The 25,105-nt window shown below is 47.3% G+C and overlaps 2 protein-coding genes across 17 annotated transcripts in view; one reads left to right on the top strand and one right to left on the bottom strand.

Moving 5' to 3' along the window:
• Positions 1-419: 419 nt before the first annotated feature.
• On the bottom strand, positions 420-6,819 carry C13H9orf78 (chromosome 13 C9orf78 homolog). Of its 3 annotated transcripts, none has more exons than XM_020158942.2 (9): positions 6,667-6,819; positions 6,249-6,308; positions 5,206-5,257; positions 5,014-5,084; positions 4,355-4,432; positions 3,543-3,740; positions 2,370-2,506; positions 2,162-2,260; positions 420-1,729 (listed from the first exon to the last, which is right to left on the bottom strand). In XM_020158942.2, exons 1-9 carry the CDS (start codon positions 6,747-6,749, stop codon positions 1,638-1,640), a joined length of 870 nt encoding a protein of 289 aa, XP_020014531.1. In that variant the 5' UTR covers positions 6,750-6,819; the 3' UTR covers positions 420-1,637. The 3 variants fall into 3 exon arrangements, with proteins under 3 accessions (XP_020014531.1, XP_073909116.1, XP_073909117.1); XM_074053015.1 differs by having other exon boundaries at positions 6,672-6,819; XM_074053016.1 differs by having other exon boundaries at positions 6,254-6,308; positions 6,581-6,804.
• A 133-nt stretch (positions 6,820-6,952) lies between these two features.
• The window catches only part of Usp20 (ubiquitin specific peptidase 20), a 38,293-nt gene continuing 20,140 nt past the window's right edge, over positions 6,953-25,105 (top strand). For 2 of the 14 annotated variants that reach the window (XM_074053013.1, XM_020158951.2), the window contains exons 1-3: positions 7,050-7,187; positions 18,632-18,744; positions 20,868-20,964. In XM_074053013.1, coding sequence (XP_073909114.1) covers positions 20,884-20,964 — 81 coding nt within the window. In that variant the 5' untranslated portion in view covers positions 7,050-7,187; positions 18,632-18,744; positions 20,868-20,883. Of the gene's footprint in view, positions 7,188-7,456; positions 10,169-12,296; positions 12,350-16,221; positions 16,376-18,631; positions 18,745-20,867; positions 20,965-25,105 lie in introns of those variants that run through there. The other 12 variants (XM_074053002.1, XM_074053003.1, XM_074053010.1 and 9 more) reach the window with 12 other exon arrangements.

The raw sequence follows: 25,105 nt of genomic DNA, 5'->3' as shown, positions 1-25,105 counted from the left end.
TGTCTGCCTCCTGAGTAGCTAGGATAACAGGCATGAGCCACTGGCACCTGGCTTCTTTCAGAGTTTTGAGAATTGCTTATGTGTGATGTTATGGGTTAGGCCCTGGTGATTCAAATTAAAAAAGAGGCATACATGGTTCCTGCCTTCAATGACTTTGCATCTTACTGAAGGAGGAAAGTGAGTCTCCATTTTATAGATGAGAAAACTGAGGCTCAGAGGGAAAGGGATTTGTCCAAGGACACAATTAGTAAACTGTGCTCAGATCTGACTGAACTAGGCAGGTACTCCTACCACTTGAGCCACTCCACAGGCCCCAGTCCTTTGAACTAAATGAGAAAATCTATAGCAGTAATTCAGTTTCACATTTGAGTTACTAATGTGGTATTTGATGTTGTTGTAAGGAAACACAATACAAACAATAAGGTTGAAATTGGTTTGTCTTTAATAATTAACTTCTAAAAACCATAAGAAACCCAGTTTTTCCTTTTCTTTTTCAATCAAAAGAAACAGGTAACTTTGTAAAAGTCAGAAAATAAAATACGAGTTATCACTTTGATCCCATGTTCAACTTTTCTGCTGCCCACTGGACCCACTCAAAACAATGAAGGATGCATTATTTATTTATTTAGTGGAACTGGGGTTTGAACGCTGGGCCTCACACTTTCTAGTCAGGTACTCTACCCCCTGAACCATTCTGCCAGCCCAAAAGATGCATTTTTTAACCCCACTCCAAATACTTGAAAGTAGAGGGCATGATTGAATATATAATCACAAAAACATGATCTAAAGGATATTATTGCACCATTAACAAATCAGCTATTTCCTCCTGACCCAGAACAAACATTAAGTTCAACTGGCCAAGCACGGTGGCTCATGCCTGTAATCCTAGCTACCCAGGAGGTGATCAGGAGGATAGTGGTTCAAGGCCAGCCTTGGCAAAAAGTTAGGACTCATGTCAATCAATAAAAGCTGGGTGTGGTGGCGTGTATGCCTGCAATCCCAGCTATGCAGGAAGTACAAATAGGAGGATCAAGGTCCAGGTTGGCCTGAACATGAACACAAGACCCAATTTTAGAAATACCTAAAAGAAAAATAGGGGGAGGAGAAATGACCCAAGCCTTATATGCACATATGAATAATAAAACAATAAAAAAAAATAGGGGTAAATAGGGGAATAAAAAAGAAAGGAAAAAGGGCAGGGGTGTGGCTCAAATGGTATATAGCACCTGCCTAGCAAGCACAAGGTCCTGAGTTCAAACCCCAGTATAAGCAAAAAAAAAAGTGTCAACAAATTTATAAACAAGATTTAATAACGCTCTTAAGAATAGTTTGTCCCAAATAGGAAAACCACACATTGTTTTGTTCCAAAAGTTTACAAATCTAGTACTGGAGAAATCCAGTGAGAAGCCAGATGTGGCAGTGCCATCTGTAATTCCACCACTCAGGAGGCAGAGGCAGGAGGATCTCAAATTGTTCAAGGCCAGCCTGGGCTACAAAGGGAGACATGATCTTCAGCAGGTAAGCAGCAGTGCCATCACAGTCTGTTTGGGGACCGTCTGCCAGTTATGCAGCAGGTTCTGCCCAGGAGGCCTTCTGCACTGGGACATGCATGCGCTATTTATATGGCCTTGCGTATTTCAGTACCGCCTGTTCATCTTCTTGAACTTCTCATAGTGATAGTCATCTGTGGCCTTCTCATTGGCAGGACGCTTTCGGTTAGGAGGGGACCCTGAGAACGACAGAGAGGATGTCTGTCATGCTGGAACCCACAGGAGACTCTATACTTCAGAGGACTAACTATGCTCATTTTGTTCGCACAGGAACCTAAGCACCTAGGCCAGGGTGTGACAGCATGTGTAGGATGTCCTGGGGAAATATCTTGTATCTATGAGTGCCTTTAATTTGCTTTTGCATACTGAAGGTTTCTAATTTGAACCTGTACTATGACTGCCAGCACAGTGAATCCAAAGAGCAACTGCAAGAGGTAGGTTCTAATAATATCCCCATTTTATAGACGAGGAAGCCAAGGTTTGGAAAGGGGAAGGCATGTGGCCATGGTCTGGAGCAGGATGCTCTGACCCAAAGCCCAGCCACACCCTGCCTCCACGCGCCATCTGAGTGCTGACCAATCCACTGGCCCTGCTGCCCCTGCTGTACTCACGCTCAGGCTCCGGCTTCTCTGTGTCGCCCACTCGCAGGGGCCGGGCTTTGGGCTCCTCTTTGTTTCTCCGTATGGGGGCACTGAGCTCCTCGTGATAAACTGGACCAAGAGAGACCAGTGGACACATCAGACACAACACAGGCTCCTGGACCTCATCCCCTATCCCAGCTGGAGGGAGGGGCAGGGTCGCTCTCCCAAGGATGCTTACATCGATTGTGCTGCACATAATTCACAGCCATGTTTGTGGGCACGAAGGATGTCTCACTGTCCTTCTTCTTGTTTTGCTGTTCTGCCAGCAGGCGAGCCTTGGCATCCTCCGTGGAAATGATGTTTTTTATTTTAGCACTGTCAGGAGAAAGCAACCACACTCCGTATTAGATCATCACACCTTTGAATGCAGATGGAATGGACTGGTGAGGCTGGCAGCTCACCACTACATAGTTCTCTCTAGTTTACTGAACTCCTTTATGATTACTTTTTTTTTTTTTTTTTTTCCTGAGACAGGATCTCACTATGTAGTCCAGGTTGGCCTGGAAGGTGCTATCCTTCTGCCTGAGCCTCCTGAGTTGTGGGATTACAGGCTTGTGCCACCACACCCAGTTCCACAGCCATATTCTTGATTTTGTTTTTGGTGGTACTGGGGTTTGAACTCAGGGCCTCACATTTGCTAGGCAGGTGCTCTACCATTCGAGCACTCTTACAGAAAGCTCACAGCCAGGGAGAACAGGAGTTTTTCTTTTTGGTAAAAGGAAGTTACAGCTTCAGAGTGCAGTTTAGTGGTAGAGCAAATTGCCTAGCATGTGTGAGGCCCTGAGTTGAACTCCCAAAACTGCAGGGGGAAAATAAAAAGAAATCAAGTCCCAAGGGAGTAATGTGGACTGCCTGAGGCTCAAAGCTAGTGAGGGCAGAAAAGAGGCAAGAATCCAGCCTCCCAACTGCCTACTACACCCACTGGTGCTGACAATCCTGGCTCCTCTACAACAGCCCCTCTCTAAAGCTCTTTTTTTATAGGTAAAGTGAGAGGACACTCATGAGGTGGGGGTGGAGTTAATCATAGGCTCCTGCTGGAAGAAAACAAATTAGAACAGCTGGGCAGCTTGAACAAAGAATAAGGAGCACTTCTGCATTCAGCAGCCAGGATCCCTTACTTCTTTTTAACCATTGCACCAAGCCCCCTAAAAAACACTTGGCAACAATGTGCTAGACAGAACAGAATTCACATCTGTTTTTTTTAAAGGTGCTGAGGATGGAACCCAGGACTTTTGAATGCCAGGCAAGTGCTTTTTCACTTAAGCCACACCCCAGCCCGGTCCCTGCAACTTTTAACTGGAAAGCAGACGGAGCTTGCTCAGGCAGAGGCAGGCCGAGGGGTGGAACGTACTCAATGCCCAGGTCCACCTCGGGGATGCCGCTCAGCATCTGGTTGGAAAGCATCTCCTCAGTCTTCTTAGCCGAGGAGACCCGGATGTTTTCTGGAAGCTCATAAAGACAGTCCTCCGCATTCTTTGGCTTCACTTTCTGTTCCTCATGCTCCACAATCCCTTTCCTCTTCTTTAGCTCTGTCTCAATGTACTTCATCCTGAGAAGAAAAACCCACAGGCTCAGGGAGGGGCAGGAAACCCACCACAGGTGTCTTGTAAATGAGTGGTCCCCCAGCACTGACCACAGACCTGTGGCGTTCCCTAAAGAAATTTTTCATTTCGTAGAGAGTTAAGAAAAATAACAATAACTTCAGGGTTTTTTTTTGGTTTTTGACACAGGGTCTCACAAGGTAGCCCAGCTTCCTAACTGCAGGGACTACAGAGGTGCACCACCACACCCTGAGGTAGTCATTTTTTTTAAAGGACTTGTTGGCAAAACAAAAAACAGGCAAGTCCATGTTTATTCCTGAAATGTTTTGGGAACCACCACTAGTTAAGAAATCGAAATGCTGGGGTATGGATCAGTGGTAGAATGAACACGTTCCACGTGTGAAGCCTTGGATTCAATCCCCCTACAAAAGAGAAATCTAAAATCCTGAGAACCCCAGTTTTAATGAACTTTAAAGAGGTTTTCAAATTTCTCAAGCCTGAGAGGTGGGGAGAGTGGGTCAACTTTTATATCTTCCTGAAAATTCTGGAAATGTCATCTGTGACTAAATATCTTAATGGAGCCCAGCCCCAATTGCTCACAGCCACATAGACTGGTACCTACATGTCTGCATCCTCGTCCCTCCGGTTGGTCTCTGCAGAAAATGATGTCCCCAGGTGCAGGTCCTCCTCTTCACTGACTCTGAAAGGAGAGAGCAATGAGGCAGAGCTTACAAGTCATAACTCAGGCCAAGTTTTGTGATTTAAGAATGAAATAAGGGCTGGCAGCAGAGTGGCTCAAGTGGTATAGCAACTGCCTAGGAAGTGTGAGACCCTGAATTCAAACGTCAGTTCCATCAAAAAAGTAGATAAATAAAAATGAAATAAGCACATAACAGAAAGTATAACATCCTGTTTATGGTTGGGCAATAATGATGTGGTATTAGATATAAAGAGAAAAAACTCTAGAAAAACACATGAGCAAACAGGAGGCCTCTGGTGATACCTCTGGAGAAGGAGTGCATACTTTTCTTCTGTAAGCTTTTGTAACACTGTAATGTGTTGCTTTTGTAATTGTTTTTATACAGAACTTCTCCATGGCCTTGAAAGTCAGCGAACAGGGCACTGTGGCAAAAGGAGACCCCACTTAGCCCGCAGCCAGCCATCAGAGCTCTGGTTTCAAACACAGCCTTTGCAGAGCAGAGGCTACTGGTGGATGTTGTGTGGAAGGTGCTGGTGCCACCCCCTCTCCGAGAGCTGCGTCTCTGCCCCTCCTGCACTTACTTGTCTTTGCCTCTTTCCTTCAGTTTCTTCATGTCCACCATGCCACCTGTCTTCATTTGGAAGGGGTCATCCTGCAGAAAGCAAACAGCTTAGGAGAAGCATCATAGCAGTGGCACTGGAATTGCCACAATATTGCTAAAGAAAACCCAACTGCCCACAGAAGAGCAGTCCCAGGGAGGACCGCTCACTTACCACTAGCGTAGTCTCTTCTTGTACCTTCTCTCCCACCAGCAGGGCGGCAGCACTGGGCAAAACCAAAACAAGAGAATGACCCAATTCAGAGCTCACTCAGGGGGCTTGGAAGGTGCACCATCAATGCAAGGGCTATATTTGAGGGATGGGTAGGAAAGTCAGCTGGAAAATCCATAAGAATAAAACAGGGCTCAAGAAGCCCTGTCAATGCTGACAGTGAGGGGTAGTGGTAAGTGAACTGGTCCACTTTCCTGCAAAGCCATTTGACATTATCTTGGCCTGAAAATCTGATTTCTAAGATTTTGCCAGTCAAGGAAAATGCAACAAAAGACAAATGTAAGAATATAGGTAGTGCAGCCTTACTTGATGGTGAACATTTAGAAAACAACATACACAGGAGACTTATTAACTTATGCTACATTCATCTGGTAGATATTATGCAGCCACTAAAAAGGCTTTCTGGAAAGTACTGCACAATATGGATGAAGGCTCACAGTGTCACCAGTTGAAAAAAATCAGGAAATAAAAATGTGTATAAAATTGCTTACCATCTTTAAAAAGAGATCTAAGATAGGTTGGAAAGAACACTAAATGTTAACACTGGTGACCGCTGGATAAAAGAATTATGGATGCTGTTTACTTCCATGATTACACTTTCCTAAATTCTCCAAACTCTTAGTGATCAATGTTATTTCACAATTAATTTCGTGCACTACAAACAAGAGTTAGTGACCTGTTAGTGACCTAAGTTCACTAGGCTCAGGGCACAGGCACGACATGGTTAAGCGTTTGCAAAGGACGCTCGCTGGTCCAGTCTCTTCTTTGGGCAGCGGAAGATGTACAGTGTAAGGAGAAAATTGTGGGGGCTGGCAGAGTGGCTTAAGAGGTAGAGCACCTGCCTAGCAAGCGTGAGTCCCAGTGCCACAAAAAAAAAAAAAAAAAAAAAGAAGAAGAAGAAGAAAAAGAAATTTGTGACCGAGACCCTAGCTGGGGCGTGTCTCTGTCATTACCCTTCCTTCTACCCCTCCCCCCATAGCACCCACCTCACCCCATTGGGCCTCTTCCTCAAATTCTGCACCTCTCGGGTCTCTTCCAGTTTTAATCTGAAAAAAAGAAAAAAATGCAGGGGCTCAGCGATCCTCCGTAGAGCCCAGCGTCAACTCGCAGATTCAAGGGCCCCCTGCTCAACAGGGGGTTTCCTGTTGGGTCGCGGGCACAGAGGTCCAGAGCGCGACCCTGCGCCTTAGCATCCATCACCGGCAGTAAACCCACGCATCCCGGAGCCCTTCTCCCACTGTGCGGCCTGGCGGCGCCGGCCTCATCCCCACAAGCCTCAATTTCTTCGTCCTCCGAAGAGACAACAACCCCAACTTACAGTTTTCAGCGAGGCACCCGCCGGTGGTCAGTCCCCCAAGCGGGTCTCTCTCATCCAGGCCCATGGAAGTCCCTCCCTAAACGCACCGAACCTCCTCTGAATCCTGCTCATCTTCCTCCGACTCCGAGTCGACCCGACGCCGTCGGAAAGTCTTCCCGGTGACCGGCATAGTACCGTCGGCTCCGCGGTCCAGCCGCTACGCCGCTGCGCAGTGCCCTGCGCCGCTTCCGACGCTCAGTAATGCCGTCAGAGCGTCTGCCCGGCCCCGCCCCCAGCCCGACTGGTCCCGCCCCCGGCATGCACCGCCTTGTAGCCACGCCCTCACCCTGGCGTGAGCCTCTCCGGATTGGACAGCTGAGCGGGAGGAGGCGGGGCGCGGCCAGCTGGCCCTCACGACCCTGCGCATCGCAGCGGAAGGACGCATCGTGACTGACAGGCGGCGCTGACAGGCGGCGGCGACGGCGCCGGCGCGGAGGAGACGGCAGGTGAGTTCCGGCCCGCCGCCTGCTGTCTTGAGGGGCCGGGCCTGTCGGAGCAGGGACTACCCCTGCCCCGCTGCGGGCCGGTGAGGCTTGACTCTGCCAGGTGCGCAGAAGGCCGCAGCCAGGTGAGCCGAGTCTGGGACGCTCTGGTCGCCGCCGCCCCTCTCCCGTCCTCTGCTCGGCGCTCGGGGGACCAGCGGGCTCCCATGCCCGCTTCGAGACCCCTGGCGTCTCGGGGCTTCTCCGGAGCCGGGGCGGCCCATCTTCTTTCATTTCTGCCAGGGCCTGACCCAGCGTTGAAAGCGTGCGCGTGGCGTCTCCCGGCGCTGACTTTTTTTTATTGTTTTCCCTACCTTGGGCTTCGGGGCCCTGACGTGCATTTTTTTTTCTTTAGGGACAAAGATGACCGATTCCTAGCGGTGGTGAATTTCAGTCCAGCACTGACTGCCCAGCAAGTAGTGGCCTCCAGCCACTTGTCCCCGAGGAGAGGCGCGCCTGATGTTTTGAAGTCATTGGGAGGGTTTTAGGCCAGGGGGGTCCCAGTCAGGGTCTTGTCGCCGCCTTCCCTGGACGTTCAGGGCCTTGTTTTCCTCCTTTTGCTAAGAGTACTGGTCTTCTGCCCTCCGCATCTTCCACCCTGAAGATGCTGTAAGGATGTTTATTTGAAAAACTGGCATCAGCAAACGCTTAGGAGTAGATAATTGCACAAAAAAATGGCCCATGAGACTTTTCGGAACCGCCTAAGTAATACTTTTCCTCTCCTCATTGGGGACCGATCCTTACCTTTGGAGGGAAAGAAGTACCTTGTATTAAGCACTCACTAGGTGGCCACATGGGCTGTGCATTCTCCTTGAATTCTCTCACCAGTCCTGTGAAGTGGATTCAATTGTTTTTCATTTTACAGATGAGGATACCGAGGCTCAGCGAGGCAATGTGTGCCTCAGGTTACCCAGCTGGAAGGTGCAGCAGAGGCCAGTGACACACCTACTGTCCTACTGCAGGGTTTGCACAGTCCCTGGCACAATAGGCTTCTGTCTGCTGCAGCAGCCTTTGTCATTCCAGATCACCGATGGGGGAGGGGCTGATGGAGACTGTTTTTCTCGAAGACCATTCTAAAGCAGGGCAACATTTCTGGAATGCCTGGCTTTTCTCTGAACAGTCTCCTCTGAGATTGTTGTTCTCTTTCTTGGACTGGCCCAAAGAGTAGACTTAGGACTTGTAACAGCTTTTGTCTTTGATCAAAAATCATACGTGAAAAGTCTCAAATTTTGCCTTCTGCAAAGTGCTTCAGCTAAACCCACATGCACTTTGTACTCACTGGACACTGTGTCCCTGTTGGCTGGAGGAGAGGCTCCTTGGGAATTGCTCATCCACAGCTCTCAAAGGCAGTGCTGAATTTGCTAGCTCAGCAGCACTCCTACCTGGTGGTACTGGATATCTTTAAGGATGGGGCAGAAGGCCACGGGCATTCTGAACTATCCTCATCCGATTCCCAGGGAGGAGCCTCTGGTGAAAATAAGTTGCCCCCATCCTGCTCCCTCCATGAGGCCAGAGTGCCCACTGATACCCACCCCCCTGGCTGTGGCAGATCGAATTGAGTCTTGTTTAGCAAAACTCATACTGAGGGGCTGGCAGAGTGGTTCAAGTGTTAAGAGGGCCTGCCTTGCAAGCATGAGGCTCTGAATTCAAATCCCTGTGCTACCTATATGTATACATATATACATAAAATTCAAATATATGTCATGCTGAAAAAATAGCAGCTGGGGATTTGGCAGTGAATGGCTGTACCCAGGGGCGTTAGCCCCTCTAGTGTCACTGGGCCTTTTTGAGGGATGAGACTGCTTTGTGGAGGTAACCTCCAGGAAATGTAGCTTCAGTTGCAAAATGAGCCTTATGTTTTAATTTTGCTTGGGAGTCTGGAGGTTTATGAACCTGGGTTTGGAAAGGTGGCTTGGTTCAGGGGGCGTTAAGGTCCGTATGGATCTGGGAGCCAGCAAGTCGATGCAGTTCACAGCCTAGTCATAGCAAATATTCAATAAATGCTTGTTGGAACAACTTACTTAGTTAAGAGAACTTTGCTGGCATTTACTATATGAATTGGGCACTGTGTATAAAATGTCAGTGAGCAAGAGACAAAGATCCCTATTCTAGTGAAGTTTATATTCTAATAACTTAGTAAATGAAGTATATAGAGCATATTAGAAGGTGACAGGTGCTTTGGAAAAGAGAAAAGATAGAGTGCTGCAGGTGAGTTGGCCAAAGAAGGATGGAGCTGGAAGTTTAAGTTAGTGTCTTCCACTTTGTGGTCTAGTTGGTGCTGTGATGGACAATGGGGTGGACCGATTTATAGACTTGGGTCCCAGTTCTGGACAGGAGCCCTGTTCTGAGCATCTTTTTGTTCCTGAGCAACTGCTTTGCCATCTACTGGCCCTGTGATCTTTGATGCTAACCTCTCTGACCCTCAGCTGCTTGGTGGTTTTAGGGGGTCTTTAGGTCTGAGCTTCTTTTTTAAAGTTTTGCTTTACAGAAGCATTTCTATTACTGGGGTTATACCTCAGTGGTAGAGGGTACTTTTTCCAGTCCCAGATTCCATTGCAAGCACTGTGGGGTGAAGGTTTGAGGGGGTGATGGAAGTGCTTTTCACACTGTACAGTATGTCCAAAGCTCCGGTTCTGGTGGTGTGGTATGTAACAGTGATGGAAGAGCCAAGCCTTCCTTGTTTTGTTTGTTTTTGTTAAATGTGTTTCCAAATGCCTTACTCCTAGCAGTTCTGGGGCTTGAATTTAGGGCTGCCTGCTTTCTAGGCAGGCACTCCACCGCCTGCGCCATTCCTCCAGCCCTCGTTCTTGTTTTGCAAGTTAGCAGGACGGCAACCGGAATAAATCTAACTGCCTCACATTAGCATGGAAAGAGGACACCTGGAGAAGATATCAGAGTGGACAACAAACACTTAAAGACATAAAAGAGTGACATTTGACTGGCAGAGCACATCTGCCTAGGAGGCCTGAGGTCCTGTGTTTAAAAAAAGAAAAAAAAGAAGAGTGACAGTTGTCTTTGGCTGCAGCCAGCAGAAACGGATCAATACACAGAAACTTCAGGAAAACCAGTTTGTATTTCTTTTAATTTTTTTAAATTTAAAATAGCCCTTTAGACTAGACAGTTCATTTATTATAGAGACTAAAACATCCTGAGTTTTCCTTTGGGGAACAGGGTGATGCTATCCACAATGACTATGCTCAAAGTAAGCCTGGACCACCAATCAACAGAGGTTTCATGGAGTAGCATCCTACCTTAAGAAGAAGATTAGGGCTGGGAACCTAAAAAAAAAAAAAAAAGATCCTAAGACCCTTTAAATCCCAGGGTTACATGGCAGAATCTACTGAATAGAGAGGTTATGATTCAGGTCCTAGGAGTCAGGATTTTCCTGGCCCTTAGTTTCCATTGTGCTTTCTGGAAGTTTGGCTTAGTGATTTCTGAAGTTTCTAGGTTGGAATCTTATTTGTTTTCCTATTTTTTTAAGTTGGGGGGTCTCACTCTGTTGCCTAGGGGTCTTGAACTCATGAGCCGCAGTGAGCCTTCTGAATGCTGGGACTACAGGTGTGCACTACTATGTCCAGCATCTCTAGGGCTGAGTGTCAGAGTCCAAGTTTTTGCTGATACTTACACTTATACTCCAGGACTTGAGACTTCTCATGGCCTGGACCAGTCACAGTCCCTAGTCCTATAATCCCCAGGGACTGACAGCCTGGAGTGGTCCCCAATCCATGCCTTCTCCACTTAAGTGACTCTTATGGAGCCCCAGGCTTTGGGCTGTACAGAAATAACAGCTCTAGACTCATGCAAGTTAAGGTGAGCAGAAAAATGTTCCAGGAGGATGACTCAGAGGGGGCTTGGGGAAGAGGCTTCCTTGGAAGCAGGGGCTTGGCTCTGGGGAGGTGAAGATGTCCGTGCCAGACTGGCCGGGCAATTGGGATATTGTGGAGCAATACTTTAGAGCACTGGCTGCAGGGCAGGTAGTCTTGGCTCCACAGCTCAGTAGCTGTGTGATTCAGCCAGTTATTCTGCTTCTCTGAGCCTCATGTTTAGTGAGGGAGATGGATTTAGCTTGTGTCTTGGCCCCTCCCTATGGGAGAGCTCAAGATATGGAACGGTTAGTGTCAGTCCCAGGACTGGAGCCATCAGGGCAGAGTAAGATGGCTCAGGCTGGAAGGCACTCTGGAGGTGGAGAGCAGGGCTGGTCAGGCAGATGATGCCAGAAGGTTCTGCCAGTGGATTCTTAGCGGGGAGGATGGCTGGGTTGGGGTGGTGGGCTGTGTTTGTATTTAAAGATCAGAAAAGAGAGCAGTCGGGAGGGAAAGGGCAGCTGTTCTAAGGGGCAGAAGTGAGCCTGGAGGCCTGTGGTCATGCTGTGCTGTAGGGAAGGGGCTATGGATGGCTGATACAAGGATCAGTGAGCAAGGGCTGGTGGGCACCTTGTGTGGAGGGAGGCTCAGCTGCCTCACCTTCCCAGTTCCAAGCCAGTATCAGAAGAGGAAGACGTTGTCAGAACCTCTGGAGAAAATGATGAGTAATGGGCACCTGGGGCAGCCAGCCCTGGAAGTGCTATACTGAGCGCCTGCCCTGCCCCTCACAGGCCCCGCTTCCAGCCTTGCCCCTGGTGGGGGCAAGGTGCCCTCCCCATCCTCTGCTGCCTGGGAGGTGGAGTACTTGCCTCTTGAGCAGGTGAAGCTTCTGGGAAATCTCACCCAGGGCTAGGAGAGGGGGTCTCTGCCAGGTGTACCATCCTTGCCTGTCTCCCCTCCTCCTATGCTCTCCTGTCCCAAGAGATGGGGGTCTGGGGTCTACACAGTGTGACCAGCTGTCCTCAAGGGGGTCCATACTCGAGATCTTGTTCTTTCATCAGAGAGCTGTCTTTCCTTTCAGCCTTTATTAAATGCCAGCTATATGCACTTTTTCCCCCATTTTTTTTTTATTTTTTTGTTTTTCTTTATTCATTTATTCATATGTGCATATATTGTTTGGACCATTTCTCCCCCTTGCCCCCTCCCTCTCCCCCTATCCCTTTCCCCAATTTTTCCCTATTAGCATGTATTCATGGTAGGAGGGAATTCGTTGTGACAATTCATGCTCACTTTTTATTTGCACAGAGGCACAGGTGGGAAGGGTGATGAAGCATACAAAACCTGCTTGTCCCTTGTTGTGTGACCTCAGGCAAGTGCCTTTGTTCTTCCTCTATCAGATGAGAAGCAGACTCCAGAGGGATGCAGGAGCTCCTGGGAAGGTGCAGGTGAGGCGCAGGACACTGGATGTGCAGGGATCCCCTGCATCTTGGCTTCTGTGACCCACTTACTTTTTCCAGAAGACCCCTTCTCTGCTCCCCCTCAACTGAGAGAAAGGGAATCTTTTTTTTTGTGGTACTGGGGTTTGAACTCAGGGCCTACACCTTGAGCCACTCCAGTCCTTTTTTGTGATGGTTTTTTTTTCAGAGATAGGGACTGGGTTGGAACCATGATCCTCCTGATTTCCGCCTCCTGGGTAGCTGGGATTATGGATGTGAGCCACCGGTGCCCTGCTGAGAAAGGGACTTTTTAAAAATACTTTCTATTTTGAAAAAGTCAAGCTGCCAGGAAAGTTACAAGAATAATACAGTGAACTCCTATTTACCCTTCACCTGGGTTATTAACATTTTTGCCTTAGTTACTGCAGCTGCAACTGCATTCTTAGTGCCATAATCATTCTTGCGATTCAAGTAACAGTAAAGCACAGACATCCTGGCCCTTTACTCCTCTGTAGCTTAGGGGAGTCAGCTGAGATAAGACTCTTAGCAGATGTAGCCAGAAGAGGATTTTCCTCTTTAGAGGAAACACATTAATGTTGTTAATGTCTTAATGTAACATTGTAATCATTTGCCAGGGTTTCTGTGGCAAAGTACCACAGGCTGGGTGACTTAAACAACAGAAATTTATTGTCTTTCATTCTGGAGGATGGAAGTCTGAGGTGTTGGGCAAGGTGAGACCTTACTCTCCTTGGCTTGTAGATAGCTACCTTCTCACCGTGTCCTCACCTGGTGTTTTTCTGCATATGTGTCCCTGCTGCTTCATTGTCTCAGTGTTCTCAGCTCAAAATCATGGCAGTCAGACTAGGGCCTAGCCTAGAGATCATTTTAACTTCATTACTTCTTCTTTTTTTTTTTTTTTTTTTTTGGTACTGAGGTTTGAACTCAGGGCCTCACACTTTCTAGGCAGGCATTCTACCAGTTGAGACACTCTGCTCATACCTGTAATCCTAGCTACTCAGGAGGCAGAGATCAGGAGGATTGCTGTTCAAGGCCAGTCTGGGCAAATAGTTCAAGGAGCCTATCTCGAAAATACCCTTCAAAAAAAAAGGGCTGGTGGAGTGGCTCAAGGTGTAGGCCCTGAGTTCAAGACCCAGTACCACCAAAAAAAAAAAAAAAAAAAAGAAAAATGCCATTGCATTCTAGGTTAGTGGTGGTTAGAACTTCAGCATATGAATTTGGAATGGGAGATAAGTCCATAACAACCACTGTTATCTGATATGTAGTCCGTATTCAAATTTGCCAATTGTTCTTTGTGGGGGAAACACCGCAAAAAATCACCACCCAATCGTGGGTGTAGCAGCTGACCTGTGGTAAGAGCATGGTAAAACATGACTGCCATTAGTGATCATTATGTGATGTTCTTTGTGGTGTTTCCCTCTTGATCCATGGCTCAATTTTGTCATGCCTCAGCTGTGTTCTCTATCAGGGACAGTTTCTCAGCCTTGTTGAGAAAGAATTTTCCAGGTGCCAGGAACCTGAGTTGCACGGCCAGGGTAGGGTTCAGAAGTGCTGGCAGCTTCAGGACATTCCAGAAAGCTGTTAGAAAATTTTTTCTGGTCCAGGCGGTTCCTTTCCTGGCTTTTTCTTTGATGTGAAAAGCACAGGGAGGTGAGCTTAGGTCTTAAAAAATAACACTGAGAATCAGAGCTCTCCTGTGTTGGTCACCTGTGGTATGTCCAACTTTACCCGCATTGTACCTTTTCTTTGCTGGTAGGGATAGCCTTCAGAACCCTGAGTGATAAGTCTGATGAAGGGGGCCCTTCTGTGTCACTGTTGGTCTGTGACTTCCACTCCTACCAGTTTCAGTATCCTGATCGCTGAAACACAGTTAGTAATGCAAATTACAGTCTAAACAGTTTTTGACCATTCCTGCCATGAAAATCAATTGAAAATATGAGCCACCTTGAAGTCCATGTGACCAAAAATCATTATGGTAAATGGTTCCTATGTAATTGTTCACTTTGTCCTCTTAGTAAACCCAGTGCTGCCATTGTCCCCATTTTATGGATGAGAAAACCAAGGATTTTGCAACTTAGATAAAGCCACAGACTTGCAAGTGATAGTGAGGTGCCAAACCCAGGGCTAGCTGTCTCTGTTGTTGCCTTCCTTCCACAGTTACAATCACTGCCTGATCGTGGCTGTGAAGCATCTGGCCTGTGGCAAGAGCACTGTAGAAAGGTGGCTGCCATTAGTGATCATTGCATGCAGGCTTGTGGGCACCTTGGAATTTTAACATGGTACTCTGCTTATGCCTGGCAGGCACCGAGGGAAGCAAAGTGGTGACTCAGACAGCCGAGATGCATCTCTCGTAGGCACGTGTGCTACTGGTGGTGCTGTCCATGTGTGAAATACTGAGCACCCAAAGTTTCTACTACTACTGCTCTGTTCTTCCCTTCATTTAAACTGAGTTTAAGCATTAACTTAAAAAAAAATGTTAGTAAGCCTTACATTTTCCATGTTGGGCCTCGCAGAGACTAGAGAGCATGTTCTCCCTGGTCCCACGGCCGGGTTCTCAGGATGAATGATGAAAGGAGAACCTCAGTTTGGTTTTTCTGTTTGTTTTGTTTTTGTGTGACCAGGATTTGAACTCAGTCACTTTGCTTTTTAAGTGGGGACCCACAGCAGAATTTGTCCAGATGCCAGTCTGGGGAGATTTAGGAATTCATTGGTTTGCAAGACTGGCTTACAAAATCTGTGCCTGCATTGAGAATAATAACCAATAGGTACCCCAAACCAAATCCACAAGAGTCAGAAGTTGTGTGTGTGTGTGTGTGTGTGTGTGTGTGTGTGTGTGTGTGTGTGTGTGTTGCTAGGGTTTGAACTCAGGGCCTGTACCTCGAGTCACTCTGCCTGGGCTGGCTTCGAACCTCGATCCTCCCCATCGCTGCCTCCTGAGTAGCTAGGATTACAGGTGTAATCCACACCAGTGCCCCAAGGAGTCACACATTCTAAGAAGAACAATTTTTACAAATGGGTTTCTCCTGCCAACCTGAGTTTGGAAAGGAAGGAGGAAGGGGAAAAATATCTAGATTTTCCTCTCTTCCAGGCACTTCAGATAGAGATTTGGGAGAGCTACTTTTGTATGAATTCTTGCCTTTTTCTGCTGGCTTCTGCCAGTTCCTAGGATCCCATCTGCAGGCTACAGAGTGAGTGGAATGTCCCCAAAACTCCTTGGTGGCTCACTAAAAAACTGTAAGGGAGGAAATACAGTTTTTCCTCAGTGAGTTCATTGTTGGGATAGAGCCCTAGAACAAAATACATTAACAAGAGAAAAACAAGCAAGTTTATTAATGGGTGCAGAGCACATCATGAGGGAGAAAGCCCCAGGAGAGGTAACTCAAAACAGTTACCTCTGGCTTATCTAGTATCGTTAACAAGGAAAAGATAAAGTTCAGTGAAGTGACAAGTGACACGAAAACAGCTTTAGACTTTCATTTTGTTGCAGTGCTGGAGATCAAACCCAGGGCCTGATGCTTTGATACTTGCTAGGCCCTAATACTTGAAATACACCCCAGCACCACTTTGGACTTTGAGAGGAAGGAAATGGAAGGGAAGTCAGGAAGACACTAATGGAGTGAGGTTTTCTGTCTGTAAGCTGGTGGGGTTGTCTCCGGTGATTAACCTCAGTTCTCCTAGCAGAAAGAGTGGGGTAGAGGGAGTTCAGATGCCTTTACAAATATGTCTTGCTTTTATGCAAATAGGAGGAGGGCAGAGAGCTTTTCTGCATCTTTTTTTTTTTTTTTTTTGATGAGAGGGTTTTGCTATATTCCAAGCTGGCCTAGGACTCTCACTCTCACTTCCTCTTTCTTTTTTTGAGACAGGTTCTCGCTATACAAGCCAAGGCTGGCCTGTTATTCCCTCTGTAGCCCAGGCCAGCCTCGAATTTGTGGCCGTTCTACCTCACGCTACCAAGTGCTGGGATTATAGTGTGGACCACCACACTCAGCTCATGCATCTTCTTTCTATATAAAAGAGGTATATCTGAGGTGACATTGTGTTTTATTTTAGCTCTTATATAAAAACTATTCTGAATGTGTACAAGAGCTTTGTGTAGATAAATGTTTTCATTTCTCCCAGGCAAATATCTAACAGTAGAATTCCAAGGTCATAAGCAGGTGTATGTTTAACCGTTTTGTGAAGCTTGCTGTACTGTTCATGTTCCCTTCAGAGTATATGACACACCCATCGTGTCTTCAGCATTTGGCATTGTGAGTCCTTTTAGTTATAGATCTTTTGGAGGTGAGACATTATCTTGTGGTTTTAAACTTGGAATTCTGTGTTTCTCTGATGGTTAATGAAGCTAGGCATGTTCTCATGGGCCTCCTTTTTTTTTTTTCTTTTAAGATGGGGTTTCTCTGTGTTGCTTAAGCTGGCCTCACAGCACTGGCCTCAAGTGATCCTCTTACCTCAGTCTCTTAAGTAGCTGGGTCTATAAGTGTGTGCCACTGTTCCCAACTTAATGTTTTTTGTTTTGTTTTGTTTTGTTTTGGTGGCACTGGGGTTTGAACTCAGGACTTCAAACTTGCAAAGCAAGTGCTCTACCTCTTGAACCATGCCTCTTGTCCGTTTTGTTCTGATTATTTTGGAGATGGGGATCTTGAACTATTTTCCTGAGCTGGCCTCGAACTGTAATCCTCCCTATCTGTTTCCCAAGTAACTAGGATTACAGGTGTGAGCCACAGCGCCCATCTTCATCATTGTTTTTAATGGCTATATAGTACAACATGTGTCTGGCATTATTCATCCAGTTGCCTATTGTTCACTCAGATGACATCCAGCTCCCCCATTATGAAGTCTTACAGCAACTATGTCTGTTGTCCTTTGCTCACTCCATTGATCATTTACTTAGAGTCAATCTGGATCCAAGTTAGCCTTCCTGACTCTTTCCTCCTGTTTGTCTTATTTAAACCATTGGTGATTTGTGTGCAGTTGGATGTGGAATGCCAACACTCCTGGCTTGCCTTCAGGAGTCCCAATAGTATAGTGACTTGCAACAGGTGTTGGCAGACTGCAGCAGTGGGCCGGTGTTGTCTTATTTGGCACTTGAACTAAGAATTGTTTTTAAAGGATTGAGAAGGAAAAAAAAGAACATACCAAGTGACAAAGATTGATGTGGTCTATGAAGCCCAAGATATTTCCTATCTGGTCTTTTGAAAAGTTTGCCAACTCCTGATTTCAAACAGGGCTCTGTAGTGGAAAGGCCCAGCTGTGTTGATTGACTTGGCTAGATTCCTTAGTCACTTAGGCTCACCCTTTTTCTTCATGTGTGAAATGGGGGTAGCGAGAGTGCACTGAGAGCTGTTAGCACAGGACTTTTTTTCTTTCTCTGAAGTTGCAGAAACTTGAGTCTGCTCCTGTGAATTAAGAGTGGGTCTGTCACTGTCATTCTGTTCTGGGACCAAGGTCATAACCCATCTCCCACCAACCCCTGCCCCCACTGGCCCTCCAGCTAGAGAGGTGGGACATATACCAAAGACACTAAAAAAGCCCATTTCCTCTGTAAGAGCACAGGCACAGTGCCAGCCCAAGGCACGTGGCCTCAGCAAAAATAATGAGAAAAACGAAAAACTTAACTTCAAGTGAAGTTTGGAATTTAGAACCTTAAACTCTGTCATTGTCATGTGACTATTTTAAGTGTTGCCTTCTAACTGCCCCTCCCTCTTTGAACTGCCCACCAAGAAAGGGGAACAGTGGCAAATATGGGTGAACCTGATTGTGCCATAGTCCAGGGTTGTGAAGACTTGGAGTTTGGGGTTTTGAAGCAGCACAGGGTCCTGGAGAGGCTTGAAGGATGATCTGAGGGACTCCGTGGCATGCGTGAAAGGGGCCTGGCCTTCCTGTCCAGTGTCACAGGCTGTGGCAGTCTAGGGGGACAGGAGAGGGCGTAGCCCCATGCCCTCCCACACCTTGAGGGTCTCCTCTCTAGGGGATGACAAAGGTAATGCTCCAGCCAATGCGCACGCGCACACACACACACACACACACACACACACACACACACACCCCTCCCTCTGGAGGAGCTGGCCCTATGTGTCCAAGCCTTCTGTAGTTGTCCTTGGAGTGGTGTGTTTTTACTGTTGCTGTGGACTATCTAGCCTGGGGATGTTCCAAATATCCAAAAATACACCTGCTCCTGTTAGAAGGAATTCCGTACTATTTTTTTGCTTCTATTGGTGTTAAGAGTGGTTTTAAAATAACGGAACTGTATAAAATATGCTCGTTCACCCCCAGGTTCCTTGCCAGAAGCTCTGCTCCCTACAGACCACCATAGCAGCCTGTCGCCATCAGCTGTCAGTGGAGAATGAGAGTTCTGGCTGTCTCCTGTGAGCCACTTTGAGTCAGAGGTAGGTGCTGCCTTCTCCCCTCAAGCACACCTCTTACATGTGAGCTGAGGAGGAAGCTGGTTTTTTTATTCCTTTGGGTAAAGCAGTAATGGAATTGTGGTTGTGGGTCTTTTTTTGCCAAGTCCTCATCTCTTAGAAAAACGTGTGTGGGTGAGATGGGGTTTTATGTGTGCCTGGCATCTGGTGCAAAGCAGGAGAAAGCAGTTAGTAGGTGGTGATGCAGCAGGATTGGCCCTGGGATGTTACTTGATGGAATGAATTACACAGGAGTGTGTGGTGCACTTCAGCCTACTTTTGCTGTTTACTGTTTTTTTGGGGGGCAGTACTCGGGTTTGAACTCAGGGCCTTGAGTTTATAAGGCAGGTGCTCTACCACTTTACCAGACTTACATTTTTTCTAAGTTAAGGAGTGAGCACGTGAGCTAAAGCCTGGGTTTTAGCACTACTATGCCCATCTATGAGACCAGAGACGAGAAGGACCTGGTTTGTCTGTTAAATAAGGCTGGTCACAGCTGTTCAAGGAATGCTGGGAGGACTTTTAGTGGAACTGTGCAGGACAGCACTGAGCCTGGTAACTGTCACCTCTTTGGCACAGTATCTCGTTTTCTGGCTGGAAGTCTGGATCAGGCCACCCCTGGGGATGGAGAGGGAATTCAGGAGGAGCCTGGGGATGGAGAGGGGATTCAGGAGGAGCCTGGGGGTGGAGAGGGGATTCAGGAGGATCCTGGGGGTGGAGAGGGGATTCAGGAGGAGCCTGGGGGTGGAGAGGGGATTCAGGAGGAGCCTGAGGTCCACATCTAAGATCAGGAGGGCACAGCCTTTGATGACTCTACTGACATCTTTGGTTGGTTTGGACCTTTCTTGACAGCAGTTTGGAGCTAGAATCAGCTTTGGGTGCCTGGATATGATTATCAGGTAGCTGAAGCATTATTTTTTAGTTACTTTCTTTTGAAATAATTATGAATTCCCAATAATTTGCAAAAAACAAACAAAAATATGCCAGGAATCCCATGTGCCCTCCACCTGCCTCTGTAGTGGTAGCACGTCTTGGTTTTGTCCGCAGTGTAGCTGGGACGTGACACCAGTGCAGCCCCGAGCTTGCTCAGATTTCATTAGCTCTATAGGCTTTCATGGGTATGAGCTGTGCAGGTGTGTTTGGTTCTGTGCAGTTATAACACACTGTAGGGCAAATGTAACCACTGCCCCCCTCAGGACACAGCTGTTCATTCACCATCACCACCGAGTCCCTCAAGTAAAGCATTTATTTTCAGCAACAGAAATTTTTTTTTTTCTGATTTAAAAAGAAAGAAATGACGTACACAAAAATGTTGGGAGAGCTGTTTGCCACAATGTCATAGCAACTTACTGTGCTTCATATTTACACTTACATCATCTGAGTTTCTTTTTATCATGAGTGGGTATCACTTAAACAAAGATGGTTTTTCCCCATCATTTGACTTCAGTCACTTAGATACACCACTGGAGATGTTTTGGCAAATGCTCTTTCACCCACTTCCTAGGTGGGTCACTGCCTGGCTCTCTGCCACTTTCCTTGTCTTCAGATGACAGTCTTGGAGGCGGTGGAGTTTTACTGCCCCTCTGTTGTTCAGGTGTTACTGCAGCCTCCAGGTGGGCTTCTTCCAGAAGGGTGGAGGTGACCTGTGGATACTTGGCCCCCCACTGGCTCTTGAGGAAGCAGGGTCTGCTTGCTGAGAGAAAGCCAGAATCAGCCTGTGCCACTTGTCCTTTTGAAAACCAGCCTTTCCTCTGCCTGCCCCCTGGGCACAGTGGCTTCCCAGGCACAGATTCGGATTCTGTGGTGTGTAGCTCCTGAACACAGGCGGGACTGCCCTCCCAGCCAGTAGTTGCAAGCATTACACCCAGAACTACTAGGTGCAGTATCTGTTGGGTCCTGGGCCAGGCTTTGGTGTACTTCATCTCTGTGACTTCTCAGAGAAACCCACTAAAGAAGCTGTCATTTTCTCAGACAAGGAGAAGGAGACTCAGAGAGGTTGAGTAGCCTCCCTGTGTCTCCAGCTGGTATGTGCTCCTCCAGCCTGCCCTGCCTCCCCCCGTACTCCCAACAAGGGCTGTGGTAACACAGAGTGCTGTGTCTTCTTGCAGGTGAGACTAGGCCAGAATGGGGGACTCCAGGGACCTCTGCCCTCACTTGGACTCCATAGGGGAGGTGACGAAAGAGGACTTGCTGCTGAAATCCAAGGTAAAGGGGCAGTCCTTAGGGGCTGGGGTCCACAGCAGGGCCACTATGTTCCTGGGGTATGGATGTTTCTGGAGCAATGAAAGCACTGTGTCCAATCCTTCCTCTCTTCACTCAGTCCTCCGTATAAATGGCACTAGTGTCATCTGTCAGCGGTCTTCTTCCAGGGGCTATATTCTAATGCCATTAATTATAGCTAGAGAAGCCATTTGTCAGCACTAATGCTCTGCCCATTATGGCTGGCTGGGTGCACAGCCTTCCACAGCAGGGAATGGGTGTTCAGGGTGTTTATTTTTTTCTTTTGGCATTCTGAGGATGGAACCCAGTGCTTTGTGTATGCTAGGCAGGCGCTGTATGGCTGAGCTACCTACCAGGTCTCCACCTACAATTTTACAGCTATGGTCTGAGCTGGATGCAGAAACCTGAAGTGGGAGGTGGCCTCTTCTCTGAGTGTGAGGATATGCTGTTATGTCCTCTTGTGGAGGTTTTTTGAAAAGCTGGGCTGGTGGAGTGGCTTAGTCATAGAGCACCTGCCTTATAAGCCTGAAGTCCTGAGTTCAAAGCCCAGTACCACCAAAAAAAAAATGTTTTTTGAAAAACCAGCATTTGGGCTGGGTGTGGCTCAGTGATAAAGCACTTATCTTGCATTTGCAAGGCTCTGGGTTCCATGCCAGCACTGCACAAAACTAAATAAATTAAATTTTAAAAAAAGGTAGCATTATTTGTATGGTTCAAGAATGAAACTATATGAGAAAGCAAATGTCAGAAAGCTCCTGCCCTCCCCACAACATACATACTTCTGCCAGCCTCAGGTTACCTCTTTCCTCAGTTTCTGTCTCTTGTCAGTTTCTTATGCAGATATGAGTAGATACACCAAACCTTCCTTTTGCCTTCCTTATGTAAAAGGCAGCAGCCTCCAGCCACTGCCCTGTGACTTGTTTTCGCAGAACAGCCTGTCTTGGAGCTTTTCCGAATGAGCCCATAGAGAGCCCTCTTACTCCAGTGTGGAAGCTACGCTGTGTGTTTGTGTGGCCTCCACATTGACCCTCTCTGAGGGACACCGCACTGTGTCTCCTCACCAGCACAGCATTGCTGCAGCTGCAGAAAGGCCTGGCTCAGAGGACAGTTGTGTCTGTGGGCAGAGCCATGCCCAGGGCTAGCAACTCCTTTCCAGGTGCCTGGTGCCTCACTTCACCTCGCTGCACAGCAGGGACTGTGGCATTGGCCTGTGCTGCTGCACTCATAGGCTCTGGGTGGGACTGTTCTTCAGTATCTGGAGCTGCCTTTGAAGTGATTTTGCCTCTCTCTTGGCTGAGGAGCTGAGTGAGGCTTGGCTGTGAATATTTGCTGGGTTTCTTTCCAAGTCTGTGCCAAGGAAAAAGGGAGATAAACCAAGAGGATTCCTCTCAAAGGAGGTAGGGCTTAGGAGAATCTGAGCACAGGGAGGGGATAGGCTAAAAGGGTGGATGGAGGAAGGTGGGCCCAGAAGATGGACTGAGCCATCTCCAGCACCTCTGTGGGCATCCAGAAAGTTCCCAAATAAGCCCAGCATTGTAAAATACTCAGAGGGTTCAGGAAGCTGAAGCAAGGGGATTGTGAGTTCGAGGCCAGCCAGGGCTGCATAGTGAGACCCTGTCTCAAAAAAAAAAAAAAACCCACAGGACAAATAATCAAAACCTCAGAAGGGCAAGGGCCCTAGCAAATAGCTCATAATGAAGGAAATACAAATTTCCAAGAAATGTTCAGGAAAAGATGCTGCGCCTTGCTAGTGGCGCAGGTTGTTGCTGATATGAACAGACAAAACCAGAGACTGGTTCCACTCAGAGCTAACTGTTACAGAGGAAAAGGTACTGCTGCTGCTGGTGGGATGGGAATTGCTGAAACTAAGGAAGCATTTCCACTTCTGGGAAGTTATCCAGTCCGGATGGCAGCAGCATTGTGAAGCTCAGGCACAGCCACGTTTGTTGAGTGTGTTCGTGAAGGGAAACACTGGTGGTGAGGTGGGTACTCATCATCAGGGAGAGGCCAGTGAGTAATTTAGAATGTCCTTAGTGCAGGAAACCCATTAGTGCTAGGAATGGAGGCGAGGTCTCTGTGTACAGACTTAGAAAGACAACCTTGATAGGTGGCAAAATCATTTGCAGAGCAATATGTATTGTATCATCTGTTTTGTTTTTTTTGATGGTACAGGGGTTTGAACTCAGGACCTCACACTTGCTAAGCAGGTGCTCTACCACTTGAGCCACTCTGCCAGCCCTTTTTTGTGTTTGGTATTTTCAAGATAGGGTCTCTCGAACTATTTGTCTGGGCTGCTTCAAACTGTGATCTTCCTGATCTCTGCCTCCGAGTAGCTAAGATTATAGTTGTGAGCCACTGGTGCCTGACCATGTCATCTAGTTTTTGTTTTGTGTTGTCTTTTTTTTTTTCTTTGAGATCTGGTCTCACTAAGCAGCCCAGGCTGGCTTGGAACTTGCTGTGTAGCCCACACTGGCCTCGAACTCGAGACCCTCTTGCCTCAGCCTCTCAAATGCTGGGATTCCAGATGTGCACCACCATAACTGACTTGCGTGATCTTAACTAAAAATCACCCTGAGGTCTATGTATATGTTTGTATAAGAAGAATGTGGAGTCTTTGCTCCCATTTCCTGTGTGGGTAATAGGAAATATTTTTCTCTCTCTTCCCCCCCCCCCACTGTTGTCTGTATTTTATCCTGTTATACTAAAATAAATCCTTGCTAAAACTTCAAAAAAAAACAAAAAGAGAGAGAATGTGTAGGTTGATGGTATAGATAAGTGGTAAAATGCTTGCCTTGCATGCACAAGGTCTTGGTTCCATCTCCAGCACTGCAAAGGAAAAAGAAGAATGTAAGGAGGGATATACTTCAAATTATTGCCACATGTACATATAATACTGTAGTTCTAATCATATACATCGTGTATGTGTCATTTGAATTGTTATAGCAAACAGAATTTTTTTTTTTTTTGGTGGTACTAGGGCTTGAATTCAAGGCCTACACCTTGAGCCACTCCACCAGCCCTTTTTTGTGAAGAGGTTTTTTTTGAGATAGGGTCTTGTGAACTGTTTGCCTGGATCGGCTTCGAACCTCGATCTTCCTGATTTCTGCCTCCCGAGTAGCTAGGATTACGGGCATGAGCCACCTGCGCCTGGCTAAAACAGAATACTTTTCTAATTCATATGACTGAAATGAAAAAATAAAAACCTGGTAAGATGAGGGTGGATTGAGAAATCAGAAGAAACTCACAAGAGGGATGTAGACTCAGAAAGGTCAGGCTCAGCAGACCCTTTGCTGTCTTGTCACCCCGTTCCCACAGCAACAGAGCCCAGATCACCACTTGCAGATCTCAGCTCCATTGACTGGAACGAACCAGTTTACTCAACCCTGTCGAGGGTCCTGTGTCCAGGCTCACAACAAACCAGGGTCTGGACTAGTGAGAGCGAGGAGTCCTTCCGTGGCTTGGAGCTGACTGGCTACCCTTGGGGGAGGTCAGGCTTTCCTGGTGGAAGGTTCAGTAACCTTCTTCTCTGTGCCAGGCTCCTCAGCTTCACCTTCTGACTGGCTCTGTGCAAGGTGCATCCCCTCTGAGCCCCAGTGTCTCATCCACGGAGAGGGGATCTTGGTGGGGCCCATGGTACTAGTAGTAAAAGAGGTCTTGGGCAACAGGCAGAAAACTGAGCTGGGTGTCTGGTTCTCTGTGGTCTCTCTTTTTTTTTTTTCCTTTGGTGGGATTAGGATTTGAACTCAGGGCTTCATGCTTCCAAAGCCAGTGCTTGAGGCATACCGCCAGACCCCCTGCAGTCCCTCATTAGGTATTAGCGCTCACTGTTACTGGGCCTGATGTTCTAACTGCTGTCAGAGACTCAGTTAGGATCTTCTCACAGCCTATGAAATTCATCAGGTGTAAGGTCTCAGTTGGGACTCGCACAGATAATTATTTAGGGCACAGTTTAATTGCTGTGACAAAGAGACACTGAAGTACAGTGGCTTAAATGAGAGAGAAGTTTATTTTTCTCTCATAGAGCAACCAGAGGGTAGATAGGGCTGATAGAGTGATTCTGCCATTCTCAATATGTGACTTCTAGCTTTGAGTTCAAGGTAGTTGCAGTAGCTCCTTTCCAGCTAAT

This window comes from Castor canadensis, chromosome 13 (assembly GCF_047511655.1).
Source record: "Castor canadensis chromosome 13, mCasCan1.hap1v2, whole genome shotgun sequence".
Taxonomy (NCBI): Eukaryota; Metazoa; Chordata; class Mammalia; order Rodentia; family Castoridae; genus Castor; species Castor canadensis.
This window is presented reverse-complemented; position numbering and strand designations above follow the sequence as displayed.